Here is a 22,701-nt window from a genome sequence, read left to right as displayed (position 1 = left end):
TCCATTCATTTCTATGGGAGCGTGCTATTCGAAACAGCTGTTTGAAATAGTGTTCGTTCATCCTATTAGTATTATAAAGGTGAAAGTTTGTGTTTGTTCCTTACCAGGAAAAGGTAGTAGGCTACTTAAAATGTGGGTCACTCACCCCAAATCGCCACCGTGACCCTCCAAAGACACCTCCGGGCTCGCCTGTAGAACCTGGCATTCTGCCAGCGCTGGTCTGTCCACGCAACTCCTATTGGTGCATGGCAGGCTGTGGGCGGGCTATAGAGGCAGGGCTGCGGCACCATAGGTTGGGGGCTGAATGTGGGCGTGCCGATTGAGCAGGGACACAGTGAGGAAGATGGCGGCAGCCCACATCGTCCCGGAGCCGCAGCTATCCAAGCCCACCTGCACACATGCCGGACGGAGGAGGATGCTGCACCCGACACTAGACATACAGGTCAGTGCAGCGGGGGGAGGGGGTGTCCTGGGGGAAGAGGGGGTGTCCCCAGGGATACACCACATTCCCCAGCTTCATGTCCCCCTCCTACATCACCCCAGTGTAGTAGCACTTACCTTGGCCACGCTCTCTCAGTCCACATAGTTTGCGCGCTGCTGCCTTTGTGTGTTCTCTATGCAGCAGCGCGCGGCCCGGCGTCATAGCAACCTGACGCCGGGGCCTCGCTAGGACACACACAGACAGCAGCGTGCGGAGAAAGCAGCGGTGACGGAGCGTGGCCAAGGTAAGTGCTAATACACTGGGGCCGATGTAAGAGGGGGGCACGATGCTGGGGGCAGAGATGGAGGGGACATGAAGCTGGGGGCAGAGATGGAGGGGACATGAAGCTGGGGGCAGAGATGGGGGGACAAGAACCTGGGGGCAGAGATGGGGGGGGGGACAAGAACCTGGGGGCAGAGATGGGGGGGGCCAGAAACTGGAGGCAGAGATGGAGAGACAAGAAACTAGAGCTAGAGATGGTGGGACAAGAAAGTGGGGGCAGAGATGGGGGGACACAGATTGGACAAGAAAGTGGGGCAGCAATGGGGGAACAAGAAACTGGGGGCGGCGATGGCGGGACAAGAAACTGGGGCCAGAGATGGGGGGACAAGAAACTGGGGGCGAAGAGATGGGGGGACAAGAAACTGGGGGCGAAGAGATAGGGGGACAAGGAACTGGCGGCAGAGATGGGGGGACAACACATATAAGCGGTTCAACACCACTGCCAACCCACAGATGAAGTTGCGGGTAACTGCTAGTCTCTAATAATGATCTAAATGGATTTTCTGAAATTTTAGGCCCGGGCCCCAGGGGACACAAATGCCGCTATTTGCCCGCAGCGGAGACGCTGCGGGAAAAATCGTGGCGTTGTACAGTGCATGCAATGTGGATGGGATTCATGCAAATCCCATCGCCACTTTGCGGAAAAGATCGCAGCATGTCAATTATATCTACAGAAATGCCCGCGGCTTTCCCGTAGATATAAGGTTAACAGAAAGTCAGCAGAGGAAAACTCTCTGAACTTTCTCTTAAAAGCGCCGCGGAAAGAACCACAATGTGTCCACTCAGCGCTTTAGCGCTGCGATTATGGCCCGTGGGGCCTTAGCCTTAATATCCCTTAGGAAAGTCAATAAATATTAGAAAAAGATGGAATCATTACTTCTTCCACCAACAATAAAGCAGGTACCACTTTGTACATTGTGTAGTGGCCATGAGTGATACTTCAGTCAAAGTTCAAAGAAAGGTGTAGAATCTCAAAGAATGTTTTGCATCACTGTTGCATGTATGTATATAAAAGATACAAGTATGACATGTGGTAGAAAATTTATTGACATAGCATGTTCAAGTAATACAGATTCTTATATACAAGTCGTAGAATACTAAAAAAGGGTTCATGGTTTTAATTACTAAAGATATTTCTTACCACAAGGCTTCTAAGATATCAATCCTCATTTTTTAAAAAAACTTTAGTGACGCTATGCCAACTAAGGCGGCTTCTAAAGATGTACAAGAAAGACTTCACCAGTGTCTGGTACTGTATACATATGCTGTAGCAGTAAACATTACTAGACATCACTCTTTTTTCTCCTGTTGTTTTCTCTCATTGTATTAGTCCCATGTGAAAAACAAATTGAAGGTCTCTTCTTTAACCATGTATCTCCAAAGACAAGAGGGGGCGCTAAATGACGCCAACCTGTGCTGGGTTCGCATGGATTATCACCGGCCTCCTTTATAAAGGAAACAAAAAAAAAAAAAAAAAAAAAGTACACAAAAAATTAAACGGATTATTTGTATAAGGGCAGTACAATCTGAAAGACTTCCATCTGTACACCTCAAACATTAAATGGATATATTACAGGCTATTACGCATGGAATAAATATCAGATTTGTCCTAATATCTGTTATATCAATGTTGAGATAGATACACTTAAACTATGTAGTTTGCGCCCATGCATCTCTATGGTTATGCACAAACAAATCCTATGTCTAGTCATACCCTGCAAGCATGCACACTTATTCCAACGGGGGAAGGGGGATTGTCATGGTCTTCATGCCTCAGAAACAAGGGATCAGTAAGCTGAAATCCTTCTCTCTCAGCAACCTCCCCCTCCAAATAAATGGCCATCGATTATAAAAAAACAAACAAACAAACAAACCAAAAAACAGTAAAAAGATCAAACTATACTAACCTCTGAAACCACGGCCACCACCACCTCCTCTTCCGCCTCGGAAACCACCACCGCCGCCACCACCAAATCCTCCACGACCTCCTCTAAACCCTCCTAAGGGAGAAAAAAAAAAATATCAGCACACAAAACATTCCCTGGGTACAAACTCTTTAAAGGCACAACGCAGTGTCTATTACAAATAGGCAATATTTTGAAGAGGGGGGGGGGGGGGGGAGTACAAACCTCCACCTCCTCTTCCAAATCCACCTCTGCCACCACCGCCTCGACCACCCCCTCGTCCACCTCCTCTTCCGCCACCACGTCCTCCCCTTGGAGGGCCTTTCTCACCAGGCGGCCGGGGAAGGAACCTTTGTAGAGGCAGCAACTTTGCTGGGTCAATATAGAACTGTGAGAAAAAGAAAGTCAATGTAGCATTTACATTAAAATTTTTATTATATATATATATATATATATATATATATATATATATATATATATCTACACAAAGACTTATTACAGGGCCATGAAAACGGAGTTGGGGCCAGTTTTGGTTGGAGTTGAAAAAAAAGTTACTGACAACTTCAAAATAAGATGTTTAACTATTATATTATACAATTATTGATGTGGCTTGTGGCATATTTACTTTCATAGGAATTAAATCACTGGCTTTTCTCCTGAATTAGAAAAGCTTTGCCACTTATGTCATGACTATGGCTGTCCACTCATGAAGAAGGAGGCAGAATATGGCTGTGGAAAAATATAGGAGTCAGAGGTTTGACTTATCCACTATACTGTTGGACAACCTCTTAAGGAACCATGACCTACCAGAATGTGATTAACAGCAGGCATCATCTAAGTAGCTTGACAGAAGGAAGGGCTCCCTAAATCTGCCCCTTTAATAGAGTGCCTAAGGTTTACTATGACAACTAGCGCTTTACAAGGGACCACACGGTGGCTCAGTGGTTAGCACTGCAGCCCTGGAGTTCAAATCCCGCCAAGGGCAAAAAAACATCTGCAAGGAGTTTGTATGTTCTCTCGCTGTTTGCATGGATTTCCATCCCATATTCCAAAGACATACTGATAGGGAAAAAATGTACATTGTGAGCTCTATATGGGACTCACAATCTACATAAAAAAAAAATAAAAATAAAAACTAGCGCTTTACAAAGGCCCCCTAGTAACTGCCTATAACCCATGCCAGAGGTGTGGCCAAATACATCAGCTGTCAGTAGTCCACAGGCTATAATGGTTTGGAATACTAAGGGTATGTTCACAAGGTGGAAACCTTTTCCACTGTGCGAACTCTTCACGCGGCTGGACGTGACTGGATGCCGATGCAGTGTACCAACATCCCGTTGTCTCATCCCGCTCCTGATTACGCCCGAAGGAATTTGAAAAAAAAAAAAAACGCTAGCAGCTCTCATTCAAATGAATAGGAGCCTTTTCTGCACGTGGATTTTGAGGCAGATTCTGTGTCAAAATCCACCAAAAGACTCCGTGTGAACTAGTCCAGAGTATTTTGTATGTCATCAAATAGTGTCAATCGAGTACAGGGAATGAAGGGAAGAAAGAAAAAAAAAATAATCATTTTTTCATTTTAAATATTTTACTATTCAAAAATAGTAAAAATAAGAAAAAAATATATTGATATAATGAACCATAGGAATTATAGTGACCCACAGAATAAAGAAGAAAAGAAAAGTACAATAATGGGTTTAAGTAGGAGACAAGTAAATATACAGACATATTGCTTTGTGGGAAAAGATTTAATGTAACTTGTATTAATTTATAACTCTGATCGTTCTGAGCTTGTAAGTCACTAGTCAGTGACTCAGACAGCTATGCCTGTTTGCATACTTGCGCACAGGATCAGTGTTGGTCACTAAGGGCGGGTTCACAACTGCGCTCGATCTCCGTTTTCAGGCTTCAGTCTTCTGCCGACAGAAGACGGAAACCTGGCAGACAGTGTCCGGCCGTGAGCGCCTGTGAGCGTTTCGTGCTCTCCGAGGTGAAAACTGTTTTTTTTTTTAAACCGGACACAAAGTCCTGCATGTCTGACTTTGTGTCCGGTTAAAGAGGACCTTTCACCACTTTGCAACCTGTGCAGCTTTCTGCCCCATGTTATAGATGCAGCTGCATAGACTGTAGTGCACTTTGAATTACCTCCCTAGCCCCCCTCGTTTTGGAGCTGTGAGCCTCGTAAATTTTGGCGCCCTGTATGGTAATTAAGGCTTTAGTGTCAGAAGGGCGTTTCTGACGATAAAAAGAAAAGCTACGTCAGTCTGACACTGTCCAATTAGCAGTGGACAGTGTCGGAGCTGCTTCTCCTGCCTAATCTCGTGAGTTCTCGTGAGATCAGGCAAACGTCTCTTCACAGGGCTGCACAGAAGACCCGGAGAAGCGATCCAGACTGAGCACTGAAGTGGATGAAGGAGAACTTCAATGACATCTTCACAGGTAAGTGAAGAAACCCCTAAGCAATGAGCATAACTGCCCTGTACACCCTGTGGTCCTAGGTCTAGCCCCTATACAACGAGCATTAACCCCTATAGCCCCCTAGGCAATGAGCATTAACCCCTATAGCCCCTAGGCAATGAGCATTAACCCCTAGGGGGCTATAGGGGTTAATGCTCATTGCCTAGGGGACTATAGGGGTTAATGCTCATTGCCTAGGGGCTATAGGGGTTAATGCTCATTGCCTAGGGGGCTATAGGGGTTAATGCTCATTGCTAGGGGGCTATAGGGGATAATGCTCATTGCTAGGGGGCTATAGGGGTTAATGCTCGTTGCCTAGGGGCTATAGGGGTTAATGCTCATTGCCTAGGGGCTATAGGGGTTAATGCTCATTGCCTAGGGGCTATAGGGGTTAATGCTCATTGCCTAGGGGCTATAGGGGTTAATGCTCATTGCCTAGGGGCTATAGGGGTTAATGCTCATTGCTAGGGGGCTATAGGGGATAATGCTCATTGCTAGGGGGCTATAGGGGTTAATGCTCATTGCCTAGGGGATATAGGGGTTAATGCTCATTGCCTAGGGGCTATAGGGGTTAATGCTCATTGCTAGGGGGCTATAGGGGTTAATGCTCATTGCCTAGGGGCTATAGGGGTTAATGCTCATTGCCTAGGGGCTATAGGGGTTAATGCTCATTGCCTAGGGGCTATAGGGGTTAATGCTCATTGCCTAGGGGCTATAGGGATTAATGCTCATTGCCTAGGGGCTATAGGGGTTAATGCTCATTGCATAGGGGGCTATAGGGGTTAATGCTCATTGCCTAGGGGGCTATAGGGGTTAATGCTCGTTGTATAGGGGCTAGACCTAGGACCACAGGGTGTACAGGGCAGTTATGCTCATTGCTTAGGGGTTTCTTCACTTACCTGTGAAGATGTCACTGAAGTTCTCCTTCATCCACTTCAGTGCTCAGCCTGGATCGCTTCTCCGGGTCTTCTGTGCAGCCCTGTGAAGAGACGTTTGCCTGATCTCAGGAGAACTCACGAGATTAGGCAGGAGAAGCAGCTCCGACACTGTCCACTGCTAATTGGACAGTGTCAGACTGACGTAGCTTTTCTTTTTATCGTCAGAAACGCCCTTCTGACACTAAAGCCTTAATTACCATACAGGGCGCCAAAATTTACGGGGCTCACAGCTCCAAAACGAGGGGGGCTAGGGAGGTAATTCAAAGTGCACTACAGTCTATGCAGCTGCATCTATAACATGGGGCAGAAAGCTGCACAGGTTGCAAAGTGGTGAAAGGTCCTCTTTAAAAAAAAAAACAATTTTGCCACAGAAAGCCCAAAACACTCACAGGCGCTCACGGCCGGGCACTTTCAAAACCTATTCAAATGAATGGGTTTGAAAAATGACTGCAGGTTTCCGTCTCCTGTCCAGTTTCGGGCAGGAAACGGAAACCTGCAAAACGGAGATTGGGGCGCAGATGTGAACCCACCCTAAGTATAACTACCCAGTGGACATGTAAGCCCAGAATGAGAACCGGTATAAACAAATTACTGCAAATCTTTTCCTATAATACTAAATATCGCCCTGCTCAACTTCTCCAGCTCTATAATATGCTGCCAGCAGACAACACTGCAGGTTCACTTCAAATGTGCTGAGCCAAATAAAGCACATGGCAATCCAATACCATAAAACACTCACCTTCTGTAACTTCTTAAAAGATGATGCTTTCATATTATCAGATAGCTTAATAGAAAAATACTTGCAAAAGTCATTAAGGAAGTTACACATTCAGCAGTGTACATGTCTACCGGAGAATGAAACCATTCTACAGAATTTAAAGTTTACAGCACAGTATTCTGCCGTAGTTTACGCAAAGAGAAATTTGCATGCAACAGACAGTAACTGTGCAGAGAATTTCAGATCATCTCCACAAAAACATTGTTTAGATGGCCTATATGATCTGCCCCTAGAAATGGATCACTGCATTAAATCAAATACAGCTATACGTGTACTATTGACTAGTTACATTACAAATGGCTCGTTAAATTCTTTGTAAAATGATAAGAGATGCACATGAATTAATGCTGTGTATCAATTCCTCTGCATTCTCAAGATCATATCTTGCTTACTTCTACAGGTTAATAAATTGCCTATATCATGTGATGAAGACATTCGTGCACTGGTGACAAGCTGGAAACTTGGATTACTTTTCAATATACAATGAACAAGCTTTATTTGCTGAAATGATCCTGCTTAAAGGGCTCTATCATTGGGAAAAGTCATTTTAAGCTAAGCACATACTTGCAAAGCCTTTAGAAATGCTATTCCACACATACCTTTTGTATGTAAATCGCCTCAGTAGTTTTTGAAATAGCCAGTTTTCATTCATATGCTAATTAGCCTCCAGCGAGCACCCGGAAGTCTCATCAAGCACTGTCTCTCTCCTGTGTGTACAGCACAGGCTGCTGCTGACTCATTTCCCTGCTCCCAGCTATGCAATAGAGCACTCCTTTAAAAGGTACTCAAATGACTCAATGTAAACTGAATAGGGGATAAACAATTGTGGAAACACAGGCCAGTGTAAAAGACAAGCTTCACATGACAGAATTGTGGTGGAAACATACTATTATCACAGAACACCACAATATTTAACAAGGCTCATATCTTAAGCAAAATAGGTTTATAAAGGATACAAAGTCTCTCAGCTGCCCAAATATTTCATCCACTTTTCCAATCTGTTCTTTATTTTCCAGGTAAATAGGAGCATTGAAGTAAGGCACTTTCTTTTCTTCTGTGATACATTTACACACCACATCATCTTCACAAGGATGCATAAACTCACCAACCTCTGCAACAATAACACAATTAATGCAAATTTTTAATCTTCCCAAGTTATACAAAGCATATTGTGCAAGTTGATTATCAATATGATCTGATAAATATTGTTGATAAACTCAACTAGTCCAATGAGCCTAAGGATTATTTTACAACTGCAGATTTTGGGCCACAAACAGCAGCAATAGACAAGAAAACACTCTCATAGGGGCTAGTATGTCATCTGATCACAGGAACTTTTACAAGGGCCGATATTTGGATGAATTCCCAATCACTGGCCAATTTTAAATGCCCTAGTGGGACACGTAGTGAAATGCAATTTTCAAATAGTGTTCGCTCATCTCTAGTATTAATATTTGCGGGACAAATTGTTCTTCACCATTTACATGTACTAGGAAGCTGGAAAATTCAGAATGGGGTTGCTTTGAAGAAAAAGTGCATTTGTGCGACGTTTTTATGGCATTTACTGTGCAACCAAAATGACTTTTCACCTGTATTCTATGTTTTGATACGATTCCAGGGTTACCAAATTTATATGATTTTATTTACATTTTTACCCCTTAACAGAAATCCCCACAATTTTTTGTCTAAAAGTCGCCATAGTCTGACACCAAAACTTTTGTTATACCTCTGTGTACAGGGATACATAGGGTGTCATTTTTGCGGGAACAGGGGTACTTTTCAGTTATAGCATTTTGGGGAATTGCTATTACTTTGATCACTTTTGATTCAAATTTTTTTATGAGGCAAAACAGTGAAAAAACTTTAGTTTGACGCTTTTGACTTTTTTTCTCACTATGGCGTTTACTGCACGGGAAGAAATATTTTTATAGATTTGTAGACCGGGCGTTTTCAGACACAGGGATACCTAATGTGTAGGCGTTTCACAGTATTTAACTACTTTTATATGTGCTCTAGGGAAAGGGGGTTGATTTGAACTTTAAATATTTTTTTTTTAATGTATTTATTATACCCCCTAGAAGTCTTGAACCCCAGGGGGTCTGACGATTAATGCAATACATTACAATGTGTCCGGGTCTGGGGTTGCTAGCTGGGGTGGTATAGACACACAAGTCCAGTTTCTTTAGTCCAAACAAAGGTAGAGTTTTATTTTCACTCAAAAATATAGTGCAGCAACAAAAGGAAACAATACAAAAATAAATACCTGCCCGGCTAGGCTCTAACTAAGCATAGAATAGGTTACCTCACCTAGAATAACAGAAATCAAAAGCTAGTTGAATCACTAAGGATACAACTCCAAAAATATGACCTCTCAGTTGTCTCTCCAGCCAAGCTCTGCCACAGTCTGCTACTGGAGCTGGCTTCTTAAGCCTCCCTTGATGAGCAGACTCTCTGCAGCTGAGTCGCTGCCGGAACACCCCAATGTGTGGACTGGAGGGGGGTGGAATGACAGGTCCCACTACCAACCTACCTGCCATTCCTAAAACTCCAGCCCAGTAACCGGAACTCTGAAATAACGCTCAGCAGACAATAGTTATCTGCTGAGAAACATTCTTTCTGGAGTTTTCTCATCTCACCCACCTTAGTAGTCTGGGTGAGACGTACACCCCCCTCCACTACCTGACCAGCCATCGGCTTACAAATGCTAATGCATTGCATAAGTCTGTCAGTTCTATTGCAGGCTACATAGAGTAGCCTGCAATAAAATCAATTGAATGACAGGCTGAGGAGCCTTTACAAGGCTTCCTGCTGTCATGACAACGGGATTCTGGCCCTGGGAAAATGGCAGTGCCCACGCAGCACCGGGAAAATGGCTCCTCGGTCAGCTTCAACCAAGGCGCCAGAGGGGTTAATGCCCGCTATACAGCTGACATCTTGCTGTAGAACTGAGACTGCAGCTACTGTGTTTCCCCGTAAGTAAGACATCCCCAAATATAAGATCTATTGTAATTTTTTCAGGCTTAGAAATATAAGGCATCCCCTGAAAATAAGACTCAGCGGCACTCATTGCTAAAGCCATCACACCGTTCAATATTAACATTATCTGATCAAATAAAAAATTTCTTATGTTGATTTTGCTGCTCAAAGCACATATAAGAGACCATTGCAGTCGATGCTGCATCTAGGGACTGTTGTGCATGGGTGAGCTGGAAGAGGCCCACCCCCACCGCATATGATGTTCTGTGTATGCACAGGAGAGCCTGCTGCACTGCATCCATTGTCCCTGCTTCTCTGCGATGAGCTGGGAGAGGCCTGCCACCTACTGTATAAGTACAGACAACGGTGGAAGCAGTGCGCCTCTCCCAGCTCATCCAAGAGCAGCAGAGACTATGAACACAGCACAGCAGCAGGTACTTTTTTTTTTTTGTTTAACAACATATATGAATTTTTGGTCATGAAAAATAAGACATCCCCTGAAAATAAGTCCTAATGCATCTTTAGGCACAAAAGTTAATATAAGACATTGTCTTGTTTTCGGGGAAACACAGTATCTCTAACCCTATACATTTAAACCCTTAGGATTAGCAATAACATATTAGGGGATTCCCTCACTGTGCCCCTTCACACATACAACGTTCAGCGGGTTCCAATGTTTTATCATGGCAGTTGTGGGCCTAATCAACGCACCCAAGATCTGCCATTCTTAACCCTCTTTTTAAGTCCTGCCAAGCATGAACAGCAGAAAGAGTGAATACCATTTATACATTAAGTTCTAAGCAGCGTGAAATGAGGTAAAGTTCTCAAAGAGATAAAAAAATAAATAAAGTTAGGAACAGAGCAAATCGATGTCCTGATGGCCAAATCTGGCTGAAGTGGTCTTCGGGAAAGGTGACAGGTCCTCTATGAGAGAGGGTGTGGACCCCTAACCTTCCTCTTAGCACACTGTTCTGTATCACAAATAGCCACTACTGCATAGTCAAGCAACAAATGCCCAAAGATTGGTCCGACATGCTCATATATGGTACAGATTTACTATTCAGTGTGCCCAATTGCAGGCATATTACAAGAAAAACGTGCTTTTTGATGACTGTATGGTTTAAAGACAAAAAAATAAAATAAAAATTAAGGTATATAACAGACACTTGGACAAAGTTGTATAATTTCATAAACATACCAACAACGTATTCTGGTGGTCCCTGATCAAAGCCTCCCCTGTTAAAGCCTCCACGTCCTCCACCTCTTCCTCCGAAACCTCCTCTTCCTCCGAAACCACGTCCTCCTCCTCCGCCACCTCCTCCTCCTCCTCTCCACCCGCCACCACCACCTCCTCTGCCACCTCCTCCACGATTAAAGCCTCCTCTTCCTCCAAAAGACATCCTAAATACAGAGAAAAAAAAAAAGACATTTTTAGAAAAACTATTTAAACTATAAATACAGTGAAGAATCTCTTACATAACCTTACAGAAATGCCTTGTGTGTAATTCTCTAATAAAAGTATAATATTATACCGTGATTGTCTCAAGCATGTGTCAACAGTCCAACTCTCCTAGTCACGCAGACAGTAATGTAAATGAGTTGTATTATGTAAACCGATCCTTAGGAAGATTAGAGCACAGCTGTCATCGATTGGGTAAGCTGCCGGCAAGCACAGATGAATGGCCATTCATATAAAACATGGACTGGCGCCCGTGATTGGCTACAGCAGTCACCTAAACAAAACATGACCCTCTAACATCAGCTGGGAAATGAGGACCTGAGACAGGCAACTACATTTTTTTTTCTATTTTAGAGCTCCATTTACTGTCCATTATTGTATTATCTTTGCAATCCCAACCTCCTTTCTTAAGGTCCGTATGAGGAGAGCTTTTCCTTAATCCTATAACTTGATCAATGCTGCAGTCCAGCTCTGTGAGTAAGCGGCGCTGCCTCTGTATACGTATACATAACTACTGGACATGCCCCACTGATGTATTTTTATTTATTTATTTTTTAATAAATTGTATATTTATATCAAAAATAGAAATAGACAACAAAACACACAAATAGAGGCAGGGAACCAACTGTAAAAAAAAATACAGACAATCTGTATAGGTGTGATATCACACAAGGGATAAACTTACAGAAAAGTATACGCAAAACCAGAGGGAGGAAAGGAAGGAGATCCCACTGATGTATCTTTTGGCTCTCTGGATTTGCCTACCGATTCGGTCCACACAATTTCTACATAGGGCATGCCCAGGCAGTGACATCAGATGTTAGTATGAGGTGTGAAACCTCGGCCTCCTGAACTACAGGCACCATTCCCACTTGATAATCTTAGTCATTATGTGCCACAAACCAAGCTGTTCTATCAAGGAATACAGCTGGTTATATATCAAGTCTTCTTGGATCCCATTAGACACTAACTAAGGTAATCTGATGAGTCCCGGTGCCTCTAGAACGTGTCAAACCATAAGGCAACTTTAGGGTACTACCCTGGAAAGGGCAGGAGTTCCTGTTGGGGGTATAGGGCAAGGATGAAACCCACATTAGGATTACAAGCCTCTATCTAGGACCGCCTTGCCTTTTAAGGGACCAACTCTAGCAAAGCAATATTTGGGCTGACCAATCCCAAATCCATCACCCAAAACATCCAGCTACATTTTGTGAATTCCTGTAAGATGAGTCTAATTCATACAAAGGGGAGACTGGTCTAACATTCTGGTCATTCTCTAGGTCATGGTAACTAAATTTATGATTGTCTGTATATTAGATATCAAATAGTGACCAAGGGAGTTGTCCTTGCAGTTTTAAGTTCCCGCTGCATGTGACTGCTTAAGAAAATACACAGGACATCATTTGCACACGTCACCTGCAACACCCCAGTTCCTTTTCTTAGCACGCTGATTATCCTCAGCAGTCACAAGCAGTGGGGATTTCCATTGAAAAAGTCCTAAAGTCCTGGTGCAATGCAGGACAGACAGCAGCCTGGGACACTGGAGCACCGGGGACAGATAAGTATGTTTTTTTTTTCTGTTTGTTTGCTTATTTTTTACCTTCCCTGGCCTCCAAAGGGGAAAAAAGTGTTTTTGCTGGACAACCCCTTTAATTCTAACCTTTAACAGGTTGTTTCTTATATCCTTGTAAATGATTTTGTGAGGGTAAGACTTTCATACAATTAATGTATTTGTAGTTTTTAATTTGCTACCCATAGATGTTAAAATTAAAAGAGAAGAAAGAATAAAATAAAAAAAGATGAAGTGTTTCTCATCTTTTTCTCACACCAATGTTACGACAGCAGGTTCTGCCCCTTGACCACGTCTGGGCCCAGCTCTACAGTGATGACAGCAAAGGAACCCACGTGGTCACTGCAGGCAACCAATCGCCTCAGCAGCCATGAGCTGTAGTTAGGTACATTACTTTGACAACCACTGAATATCAGCAGCTCTCCAGTTCGACTGATACAGTGGAGTCCCAACCATGGCATCTATATACCCACCAGGACATTCAAGAGAGCCTTAAAATATGTTCCTTACTTATTTGCAATTTGTGAGTCTAATACTTGAGACTAAACAATTTATAGCTGTTTTACATTTATACATAATTAAATTAAATATACCAACAAACTCATGGTAAGCCCATGTGGGCACTGTCCTCTATTACACTCTACCTGTAGGTCACTAAGGCTCCGTGCACACATCCAAGTGGGGCATCCAATGGTCCATTCCATGCTGATGAAAAAAGACCAGGTCCTATTCAGCTCTGATAGGTGATTCCTCAGGCAAGCCCGACAGGAGTGAAGGGGTAGGGAGTAAGCGCGCACACTGGTGTGCGCGCCTACTCCCTACCCTTCCACTCCTGTTGGGCATGCCTGAGGAATCACCTATCATTGTATCACGCTGTTCCACAGCGTAAGGGAAAGAGCTGCTGCTTTAACACCTTTTATATGCTCATATGGCGTTGTGACTATTTCACAACACCAATAGGTAAGAGACTAATTACATATCACCAACAGTGTTTATAATTACTACACTATATTGGCGCTCGGTGTCTCTCCCATTTTATCTTTTTACTATTCTGCTCTGCGTCATTGGAACAGAATGGATCTCAAGCCCCCATAGAGGTGATTGAATCATGGAATACACTCTGATGTCACCGAGTGTCATCCCGCTGCAAAATCAGCTCCACCTCGGATGCACATTTGGTCATATACATGGGGTCCAAATCAGTCTATTGTACTTGTGTTAGAATTTTGTTCAATTTTTTTTTTTTGATAAACCACCATAGAATTAAACTACTGTTAATAGTCATCAGCTCATTGCCACAGTTTTGGCTACTAAAAAAACATTTAGACCCGGGGTACATAGCAACTTTTTATAGCTCTACTAATTGATTTTAAGTATTGAGCTGCAACTGCACTCCAAATTAATGCATTGAGGCAGATTTATTAAGACTAATGTATTGTACGCCAGTCTTCATAATTCACCCAACATCAGAATTTAAATCTAGCAGAAAACTGGCTAGAGTTATAATGAGTACATTAGACTGAAATGTCCCTGCCTCGCTCCACCCACAGTCGCACAATGCGGCAAGCGAAGAGCAGAACGGGGTTGTTGCCCTTCCTTGGGCCAAATGTGCACCTCAATATTAACCAAACATTCTTGTGCAGAGGGATTGACAAACCTCACTCATTGAGTTAAATACAATTTTGTGTCCTGCAGCTGTCACTTAATTAATCAGTGGTGCTACATAAATTCACAGTGTAGCTCTGGCCTTAATTTGCTGTACAAAAACAGCATTATTCTGTAGGGTAAATAAAAGTACCAGGTAGGCTTGGCACGGAGGAATATTCATTCAGCACAAAGATGACTCTCCCATAAAACTGCATACTTGGTTTGGTCAAGAGCCTATATTCATTGTGAGATACCTCTGGCACCCATTAATCACTTCTTGATACAGACTTTTTTTTTTTCTATCCCCAGCCTTCCAGAAGGGATGACTTTTTTTTATTTTTCAGTCCACAGGACAGGGCAGCACAAGGAGTACTCAATAATAGTACCATGTACTGGGAGGCTGGAAAAAAAAAGATCTATCATGTTACGCTAGGTTCACACTAGTGTTCAGCTTTCTGTTCTTTGGATTGACTTGGGGACCTGAATAACAGAAAACTAACCTGCTTAAAAAGAAGTTACCCGCCGACCCCATAGACTACTTTTAAGCAGGTTCGGGGATGTATGTATAGTGAGCACTAGTGTGAGCCTAGCCTTCCCATTATTCTGCAGGTCTGTGCAGTCACTGCGATAAATAGTTTTTGTTAATCAATATTTTTACAAAAATTGTTTGGATTACTTTTTATTCAATTTCTGGAGGTAAGGTAAAACAATAACAAAAAAAAGTTAGAGTCCGCTTGGGGACCCTGCAAACGGAAACCTATATACCAGGGGTAGGGAACCTTCAGCTCTCCAGCTGCTGTGAAACTACAACTCCCAGCATGCTCCATTCACTTCCATGGGAGTTCCAAGAACAACAGAGCAAGTATGCATGCTGGGAGTTGTAGTTTTGCAACAGCTGGAGAGCCGTACGTTCCCTACCCCTGCTATATACATTAAAAAAGGAGGCCATGTGGTTTACGCACAAAACATATGGAGCGAAAAGTCCTGCAAGCAGCAATTCTGTCTCCGCATGTTTTGTTCGGGAAACCACACGCACCACTTTATAGTATATATAGGGTCCATAGGTTTCCTGCGTATAGGTTTCTTTTTTTATGCGTATAGGTTTCCATTCACAGGGTCCCCAAGCAGCTCCCCCAATGGAAACCCTAACACAGATGTGTAGGGCCTTAGCCATTTTGATTATTTTCCCCGTGTTTTTGCATTACCTTTATGTGATAAATATTTTTACTATGTTTATAGTTGGAGTATGTTCCGATGTGGGGATACCTAAAATACAGAACTCTGCTATCTCCAGCAGTGCTGTAAAGAATGAATGACGTGCCAGTGAGCATACTCAGCTTCCAATTCCTTTCTGCCGAGAGAACCACTCTCCAAACCTCAGGATTTATTAGTGTTGCAGCAGCCATTCACCCACCAACTATCAAGTTATCCCCTATCTTGCAGATATCTTCAAAACTTGAGCCAATCCCTTTAAATGTTTATTATTCATACGAACAAATTGCATCATCCACAGGATTCCTGCATAGTTGGGGCCTAACAATCCAATGCGTATGGTCAGCTTTAGTCTTCTGCTGAAGATTCCAAACAGACTGCAGCACACCCAGGCTTGGTGAGATTTATGAGGGATGTAGGATCTGCTTTCTATAACTAAAAAGGCAGCCATGATCTCTCTTGTGGCACATGGAAAGAGATTCTAGACCACAAGTATAAATGTGTGTTCCCCTTGTGTGTCCGTATACAATACATATTTTGGTAGCTTAAGAACTATATAGATATATGCATGTATAGAATAGACAGCCGGCTGTGTATGTACACTTGGCAGCCAGGAATATAACTAAATGTGAATCTGCCACCAGGAGCCACGTGACTGGGAAGGCAATGCTGAGCCGAGCAAGCCGGGTGTGCGGCGCTTAGTCCAGAAACCTTTGACTCTCTATCTCTTGTGGCACCGTAGAGGACACGCTAAGACTTAAGAACCTAGCACGTGCGATACATCTGAGATTAGCACATACAATAACACTTACCTGCCGCTCCGTACCTCGACCCGCGGTGTCTCTCCTCTTCACTACACGTGGAGCAAGATTTTGGTCACATCCGGCGCGCTCTGATGACGTCATCTACAGTAGAAAACTATCCATTGAAACTTTATTGAAAAGCTAAATAGAAAAAAATATTATCCGATCTTCTAGGAATGAAGGGGATTCATCTCATTGTCTAACCAGTGGAATTGTTTCTCGTAACAAAATATTTGTAACGAAATACTGCGCAATGTAAGCACCTGTAGTGTTGTATTTCAGCCACCAGGGGGAGTTCGTTGCAGAGTTTTAAGTTTACTTGTTACCGATGACGGTGGTGTGAAACGGCGCTCCTATGTCATGTGACCAAAGAGACTAGTGAGGCTGTAGATATACAAATGGATCATCTGCCTGTGGCTTCAGGGCCATGTATATGTGACATTATACAGTATTGCACTGCAGTGTGCAATGTCATGTCAATTTGTATTGGTAGGTGGGGAAGAGGCTCTGCAATTACTGCAAAAATCCCAGATCTGTTAATGTTTGGGTCCATTCACACAGTTTTTTGGTGCAAATTTTGACGCTGAATTCGCGTCAGAATCCACGTGGAAAAAACGCCTCCCTATACAGTTCTATGGGTTCTGCTCGCTTTATTTTTCCACTTGTGGAATTTTTCCACAAGCTTCCTTCAGGCGTATTCCGTCTGCAAATAACAACGCAGTCAATGGGAGGCAGAAAATCCAAGTCACAGATTTGGGAGCAAAATTGGCAAAAACCGTGCAGAAAAAACGCTAGCGGTTTTTTCAAGGTCCATACACTATGCTGGAGGGAAAAAAAAACAACTAAAAAAGTCTCAAAAAATGCTCCAAAAACCACTTCGCAAAACTATTTCCTAATTCCTGAAGGCGATTTTTAACCTTGCCGAAATCCTCACCAAAAAAACTCTGTGTGAACGGATGTTTAGTGTAATTAACCTTTACGTAATACAGACATTTTCCATTTTTGTGTTTTTGGTTTTTACTCCCTGCATTCTGAGGCCTCGTTCACATATGCGTTTGGTATTCCATTTGGGGAGTTCGCTTGGGAACGGACTACCAAACGCATTACAAAGCGGTGACCAATGAAAGCACACAGATCTCATATAGAGGGGGCCACGCGGTGGCTCAGTGGTTAGCACTGCAGCGCTGGAGTCCCGGTGTTCAAATCCCACCAAGGGCAAAAAAAAAACCCCATCTGCATGGAGTTTGTATGTTCTCCCCGTGCTTGTGTGGATTTCTATCCCATACTCCAAAGACATCTGATTGGGAAAAAATGTACATTGTGAGCTCTATGTGCAATCTACATAAAAAAACAGATCCCATATAGACTATAATGAGGCTCATATGTTTTCCACACAGTATCCACATGAATTATGCAGAGAGGAAATTAGTTTTTGAAGTACTTTTCTCTCCGCATGACTCGTGTGGACAACACACGGACCCCATTAAAGTCTGTGGGATCTGTGTACATTCATTGCTCAATGCTTTTTAATGCGTTCAGTATTCCATTTGGGGGTCCCAAGCGGACTCCCTGAACAGAATACCTAACACAGATATGAACTAGGCCTAAAAGCCATGATTTTCTCATTTTTTTGTGTACTTAGTCATATGAGGGCTTGATTTTTGTGTGACAAGCAAGGTTTTGTGTGATCCACCACCTTTCTCCCCTATCCCTCCCCCAGGGTTAATCATGAGATATCTCAAGAGGAAGAGCCTTTCTTGCAAAGTCTGACATAGAGTCTCCATTTGTTTTGTTGCCAGATCACTCTAGTTGTTTTTATTTGTTGGGCAATTACCTGAACACCTGCAAAAGGTGTTGAGGGATTGAACCAGCGACTTGAAGGATAGGTCGGAGTCCAGGGTTATCCCAAGGCAACGGACCTGTGGGACAGGGATAAGTGTGGTTCCATTAACTTTGATAGATGGGTCAGGTGGAGGGGCTGTACAGGGTGGGGCGAAGATGGTGAACTCTGTTTTCTCCATGTTGAATTTGAGAAAGCGGGAGAGAGAAAGGAGACTACAGCCGCTAAATAATCTAGAACTTCAGCCAACAGAGAGGTAATGTCTGGTCCAGAGATGCATATTTAGGTGTCATCGGCATAGCAATGGTATTGAAAACCATGAGATTCTATGAGTTGGCCCAGACCGAGGGTGTAGATGGCATATTCTGCAATTATTTTGAGGTTTGAATCTTTTCTCGAACGGATGGCTCATTTTGAGACTAGGTATTACTGGTATGATATTTTGTTTGTGAGACCTAGTAATTTGGAGTTTTGCAGGTATTTGTTGCAGGTTTTTTATTTGTTGATGGCATATGTTGAGGTGCCAACCAAAATTGAGGGTCATGTAACCTGAAGAATAACCAGTATAGAAATCACTACAATGGACATGGTTTTCTCTTGCTGTCAGATATCTTAGTTGCTTAGTGACCTTGATTTACCTTGGTGGCTAAAGAAGTAACACTGTCTTAATAGCAACCTTTATTGGGTTTGTCAGTGTTTGTTTGTTATATGCTTATAACAGCACTGATTTGGCTTCTCATTTGAGCTTGAAGACAGATGATCCTCTCCTCTAAGCCCTGTTCGTGTGGCGTTAGGCCAGTAGCCTCAGGGCAAGGGGAAGAGACACCTGTTAAGACATATTTTGTTTCAGCTCATTTAGTATTTAAGAAACCATTTCAGAGTTAGTTTTTGCATGTATATGTGGATGAGGGAGTTGAGATTATCTAGAAGTGTAGGGTTACAGCAGTATACACTGGGTATAGTCCTGACCACCTGCTGCAAAGCTATATTATTTTTAAGAAATATCTATTGGCCGCATATTTACATATACTGCTTACCTAAGCTGTGTGTTGCATGATTTTATAAATATCTTTTTAGCCCAAGAATTATTTCTTTTATTTTTTATTTATTAATAAAAGAGAAGTTTTAGCATCTTTTGATATCAGTGTCTCCAATTTGGATAAAATCCTTCTGTGAATAACGTGTTGGGGTGCCAGGCCAAAATTGAGGGTCCTGTAACCTGAAAAATAACCAGATTAGAAATCAATCCAATGGGCATGGTTTCCTCTTGCATTCAGATAATCTGACGGCAACTCATTAAAATGGACATGGTTTTCTCTTGCCGTCAGATATCTTAGTTGCTTAATGACCTTGATTTACCAGTTCTTGGTGGCTAAAGAAGTAACACTGTCTTAATTGCAACCTTTATTAGGTTTGTTGGTGTTTGTGTGCCGTATGATTCCCAGGGGGTCCACCATCCTAAGCATTTCATTAGCCAACTAAGTGATTACATGGAAATCTTTTACTTTGGCAAGTTTTCTTGCATTAGATTAATGGCTGAATGGAATGTCAATAAGCTAAATTATGCAACATGGATCGGTAGCTGTTTACAGAGACAGTTTGGGGGTAGTTCTGGGTTCATCTTGTTAGGTTTCCTTGGTCCAGGCATTGATAGTTTGACAAGGAATATGACCCTCTAGACACGTATACACGTGTCCGAGCGCAGCGCTTCACAACAGAGCCCATTGATTTCAATGGGAAGCGCACGTATATGCCGATATACGCACGCTTCCCATTGAAATCAATGATCTCTGTTTTGAAGCGCCGCGCTCGGACACGTGTATATGTGTCTAAATGAGCGGCGCGCTTACGCCGTGTGAAGGGGCCCTTAGGACTGTTTACTATGGTAGCGGGGCAGTTATGTGGTGATAGAATTGTCAATTCATTTTTAGACCAAGAGAATAGTGGTGGAGCGTGTGGTCACTTCTTTGTTGACAAGTTGTCTTTCAGTTTAGCGTTACTCCATCATTTATTTCTTTACTATTCTCAGTATAAAATGTAATTTCAGGCCAAGCATGTCACAGAAAGGATAGTAAAATAGCAGAGGTTTTGTCTCATTCCCCGATGCAGCAATCCTGGGGGATGCATCCATCAGCAATGGTCAGAGGGGATCCCTGTCCAAGTCATCAGCGGTAGAGTTGAAGTTATGATTTTGATCCACAGTCCTGTCATTCCAGCAACATGCTCCACCACAAAGCATCTAAAGTTTGGTTGAGTTTCTCTGGGGGTAATTTCGTGGCCAGTATCTGAGAACATCTGAAAAGCATGTTCTTTTTTTTTTTTTTTGTTTTGTTTTTTTTTGCTTTGCTACAACAGATGTTTGTGTGCTCACCCGACTATGCAGTTAAGTTTTCTGGGCTACCCTTGCCCTGGCTTTTTTTTTGTTACTTAGGATAGATGAACTGGTATCCTCCAGAGGTGGTAGGGTGCCTTGGGGTCTCAGATGTAGTGGTACTTGAATCAGGGTTAAAGTTTGTGTGAGCAAGTCCAAGATGAACCAGAGAGGCAATGGTGTGTGGTTGGCATTGAGTGGTTTGGCAGGCAGCACTTGCCTTTGTCTACTGGGAAGCTCTGAAGGTCTGATGTCACACTGTGGGATTGAGCTTGGGTTGTCCTTCGTCAGCCTTCAGATGGTGAGGCAACAAAGTGCTCCTAGGGGTATAATTGTTGCCTGAGGGTTTACTTATTAGCAGGCAAGTTTGCAGTCTGTTCTTTCTAATAGTACACATGGGGAAACATGCAAGGAAATTGTTCAACATTCACACATATAAGTTTTTTAGGTCCATGGTGGTGTGGTGCCACATGCTGGATGGTGATAATTCTTATTTGTTGTTGAAGGGTGGTATTCATGTGAATCTATGACATTTTGACATAATTTTATTCGACCTGCAAGAGTGAGTCGAGGGTGTTTTGGTTTTGTTGAGTGGGAATGGCCATATTGCCCATGGGGAAGTTGCTAATTTGTTAGGCCAAGTTAAATTGAGTTTATATGTGTTAATAAAGCTCTGGTCATGGCCCACTTTGTCCACAAAATGAATAGTGTTTTTATTTCAGTCATCAAGCTGTTGGTGGTGACTGCATAAGGTTTGGGATGATCACGTCTATTCAGCCATGATGAATATACAGTCAATAGAAAAATTTATCTTTGTACCGTATTAGACAGTGGATATGAAATGTAAAGATTGAGAGTCCTCAGAGGTTTGATAACTTTTTAATGGCTAACAAAATATGATGACATATTGCGAGCTTTCGGAACAACTCGGTTCCTTTATCAGGCTGATATAACACAATATCTGAAGGCAAGCACGTTTATACTGGAATACAGGGTTTGATGTAAAGCAGTACAAGTAAATAAACACATAAAAATGTCCGTTCACTGAAAGGCTCTCTGAGTTTTATGATTGCCTTGATCAGTGACGTGGTGTTTAGTTGTTGTAAAACGACATAAAACCATGTGACTGGTTTAACCCCCCTTGGAGTGTGTCAAAGGTTGTTATTAGTTTATATTAACTCACACACACGTTGAGCTTTTTTGCTTTTGAAATTTCCTCTTAAAACCAGGATCTTCATGTCATTGATGATATTATGCTTTTGATTGCAGAAGTGTTTTGGCACAGGAAGGTCCATTCTCTGCTCTGTAATTGTATGACAGTGCGAGTTCATCCTCATCCTAAGTGCCTGACCTGTCTCTCCTACATACAGACCCCCAGTGGGAAACTTGGTACATATTATTAAACACACCACATTAGGTGTGCTGCAGGTGAAGGTACCTGGGATCTTGTAGTGCTGATTGGAGTTGGTTAGTATGTGCTGGCAGGTTTTGCACTTTTTCTGTCTGCACAGAAATGTTCCTGTGTTAGTTGGAGGTGACAGTGAGCTGCTAATAACCATATTTGTGAGATTAGGTGGCAGTCTATAGCACAGGAGAGGGAGGTCTGGAAATATAGATTTTAGGCGGTCGTCTTTTTGCAATAGTGGATGTAGTGTGATTCCTCTCAGCATCTCCAGATGTGGATTGTACGTGATGACCAGGGTATTGTACTTTAATAAATCCGATCTTGGGATTCTGGTGGCCCTGGCTATTTGGTTTTCAACTGTTTTTGGATGGTATCCCTGCCTCAAGAATGTATTTTTGAGGTCACCCAGGTGTTTGTCCATATCTACAGGGTCTGCACATATGTGATGGTATCTGATAGCCTGGCTGTAGACAATGAAGTTCTTCATGTGTTTGGGATGAAAGCTATCCCATCTTAGGTAGGTTGGGCGGTCAATCGGCTTCCGATACAGCGATGTCTGAACTTATTTCAGATAAGGA

General features: G+C 42.8%; 1 protein-coding gene across 1 annotated transcript; it reads right to left on the bottom strand.

The window, feature by feature from the left end:
* Positions 1-1,820: 1,820 nt before the first annotated feature.
* Positions 1,821-16,587, bottom strand: GAR1 (GAR1 ribonucleoprotein). The gene is made up of 7 exons (XM_075286799.1): positions 16,517-16,587; positions 11,015-11,217; positions 7,797-7,951; positions 6,802-6,861; positions 2,893-3,055; positions 2,671-2,763; positions 1,821-2,208 (listed from the first exon to the last, which is right to left on the bottom strand). The coding sequence occupies exons 2-7, from the start codon at positions 11,214-11,216 to the stop codon at positions 2,198-2,200; spliced, it is 684 nt and encodes a 227-aa protein (XP_075142900.1). The 5' UTR covers position 11,217; positions 16,517-16,587; the 3' UTR covers positions 1,821-2,197.
* Between the last annotated feature and the right edge of the window lie 6,114 nt (positions 16,588-22,701).

This window comes from Leptodactylus fuscus, chromosome 1 (assembly GCF_031893055.1).
Source record: "Leptodactylus fuscus isolate aLepFus1 chromosome 1, aLepFus1.hap2, whole genome shotgun sequence".
In the NCBI taxonomy this organism is placed as follows: domain Eukaryota; kingdom Metazoa; phylum Chordata; class Amphibia; order Anura; family Leptodactylidae; genus Leptodactylus; species Leptodactylus fuscus.
The sequence above is the reverse complement of the archived record's forward strand: the minus strand, read 5'-3'. Positions and strand labels throughout refer to the sequence as shown.

What these genes read in the sequence shown, in the direction of transcription:
- GAR1 (XM_075286799.1), bottom strand. Translation starts at nt 11,216, where the DNA reads ATGTCTTTTGGAGGAAGAGGAGGCTTTAATCGTGGAGGAGGTGGCAGA. An exon ending in TTGGGCAGCTGAGAGACTTT is followed by an intron (nt 6,862 to 7,796) that starts GTATCCTTTATA and finishes GACTTTTGCAAG; the next exon opens with TATTTTTCTATTAAGCTATC. An exon ending in CTTTTAAGAAGTTACAGAAG is followed by an intron (nt 3,056 to 6,801) that starts GTGAGTGTTTTA and finishes TTTTTCTCACAG; the next exon opens with TTCTATATTGACCCAGCAAA.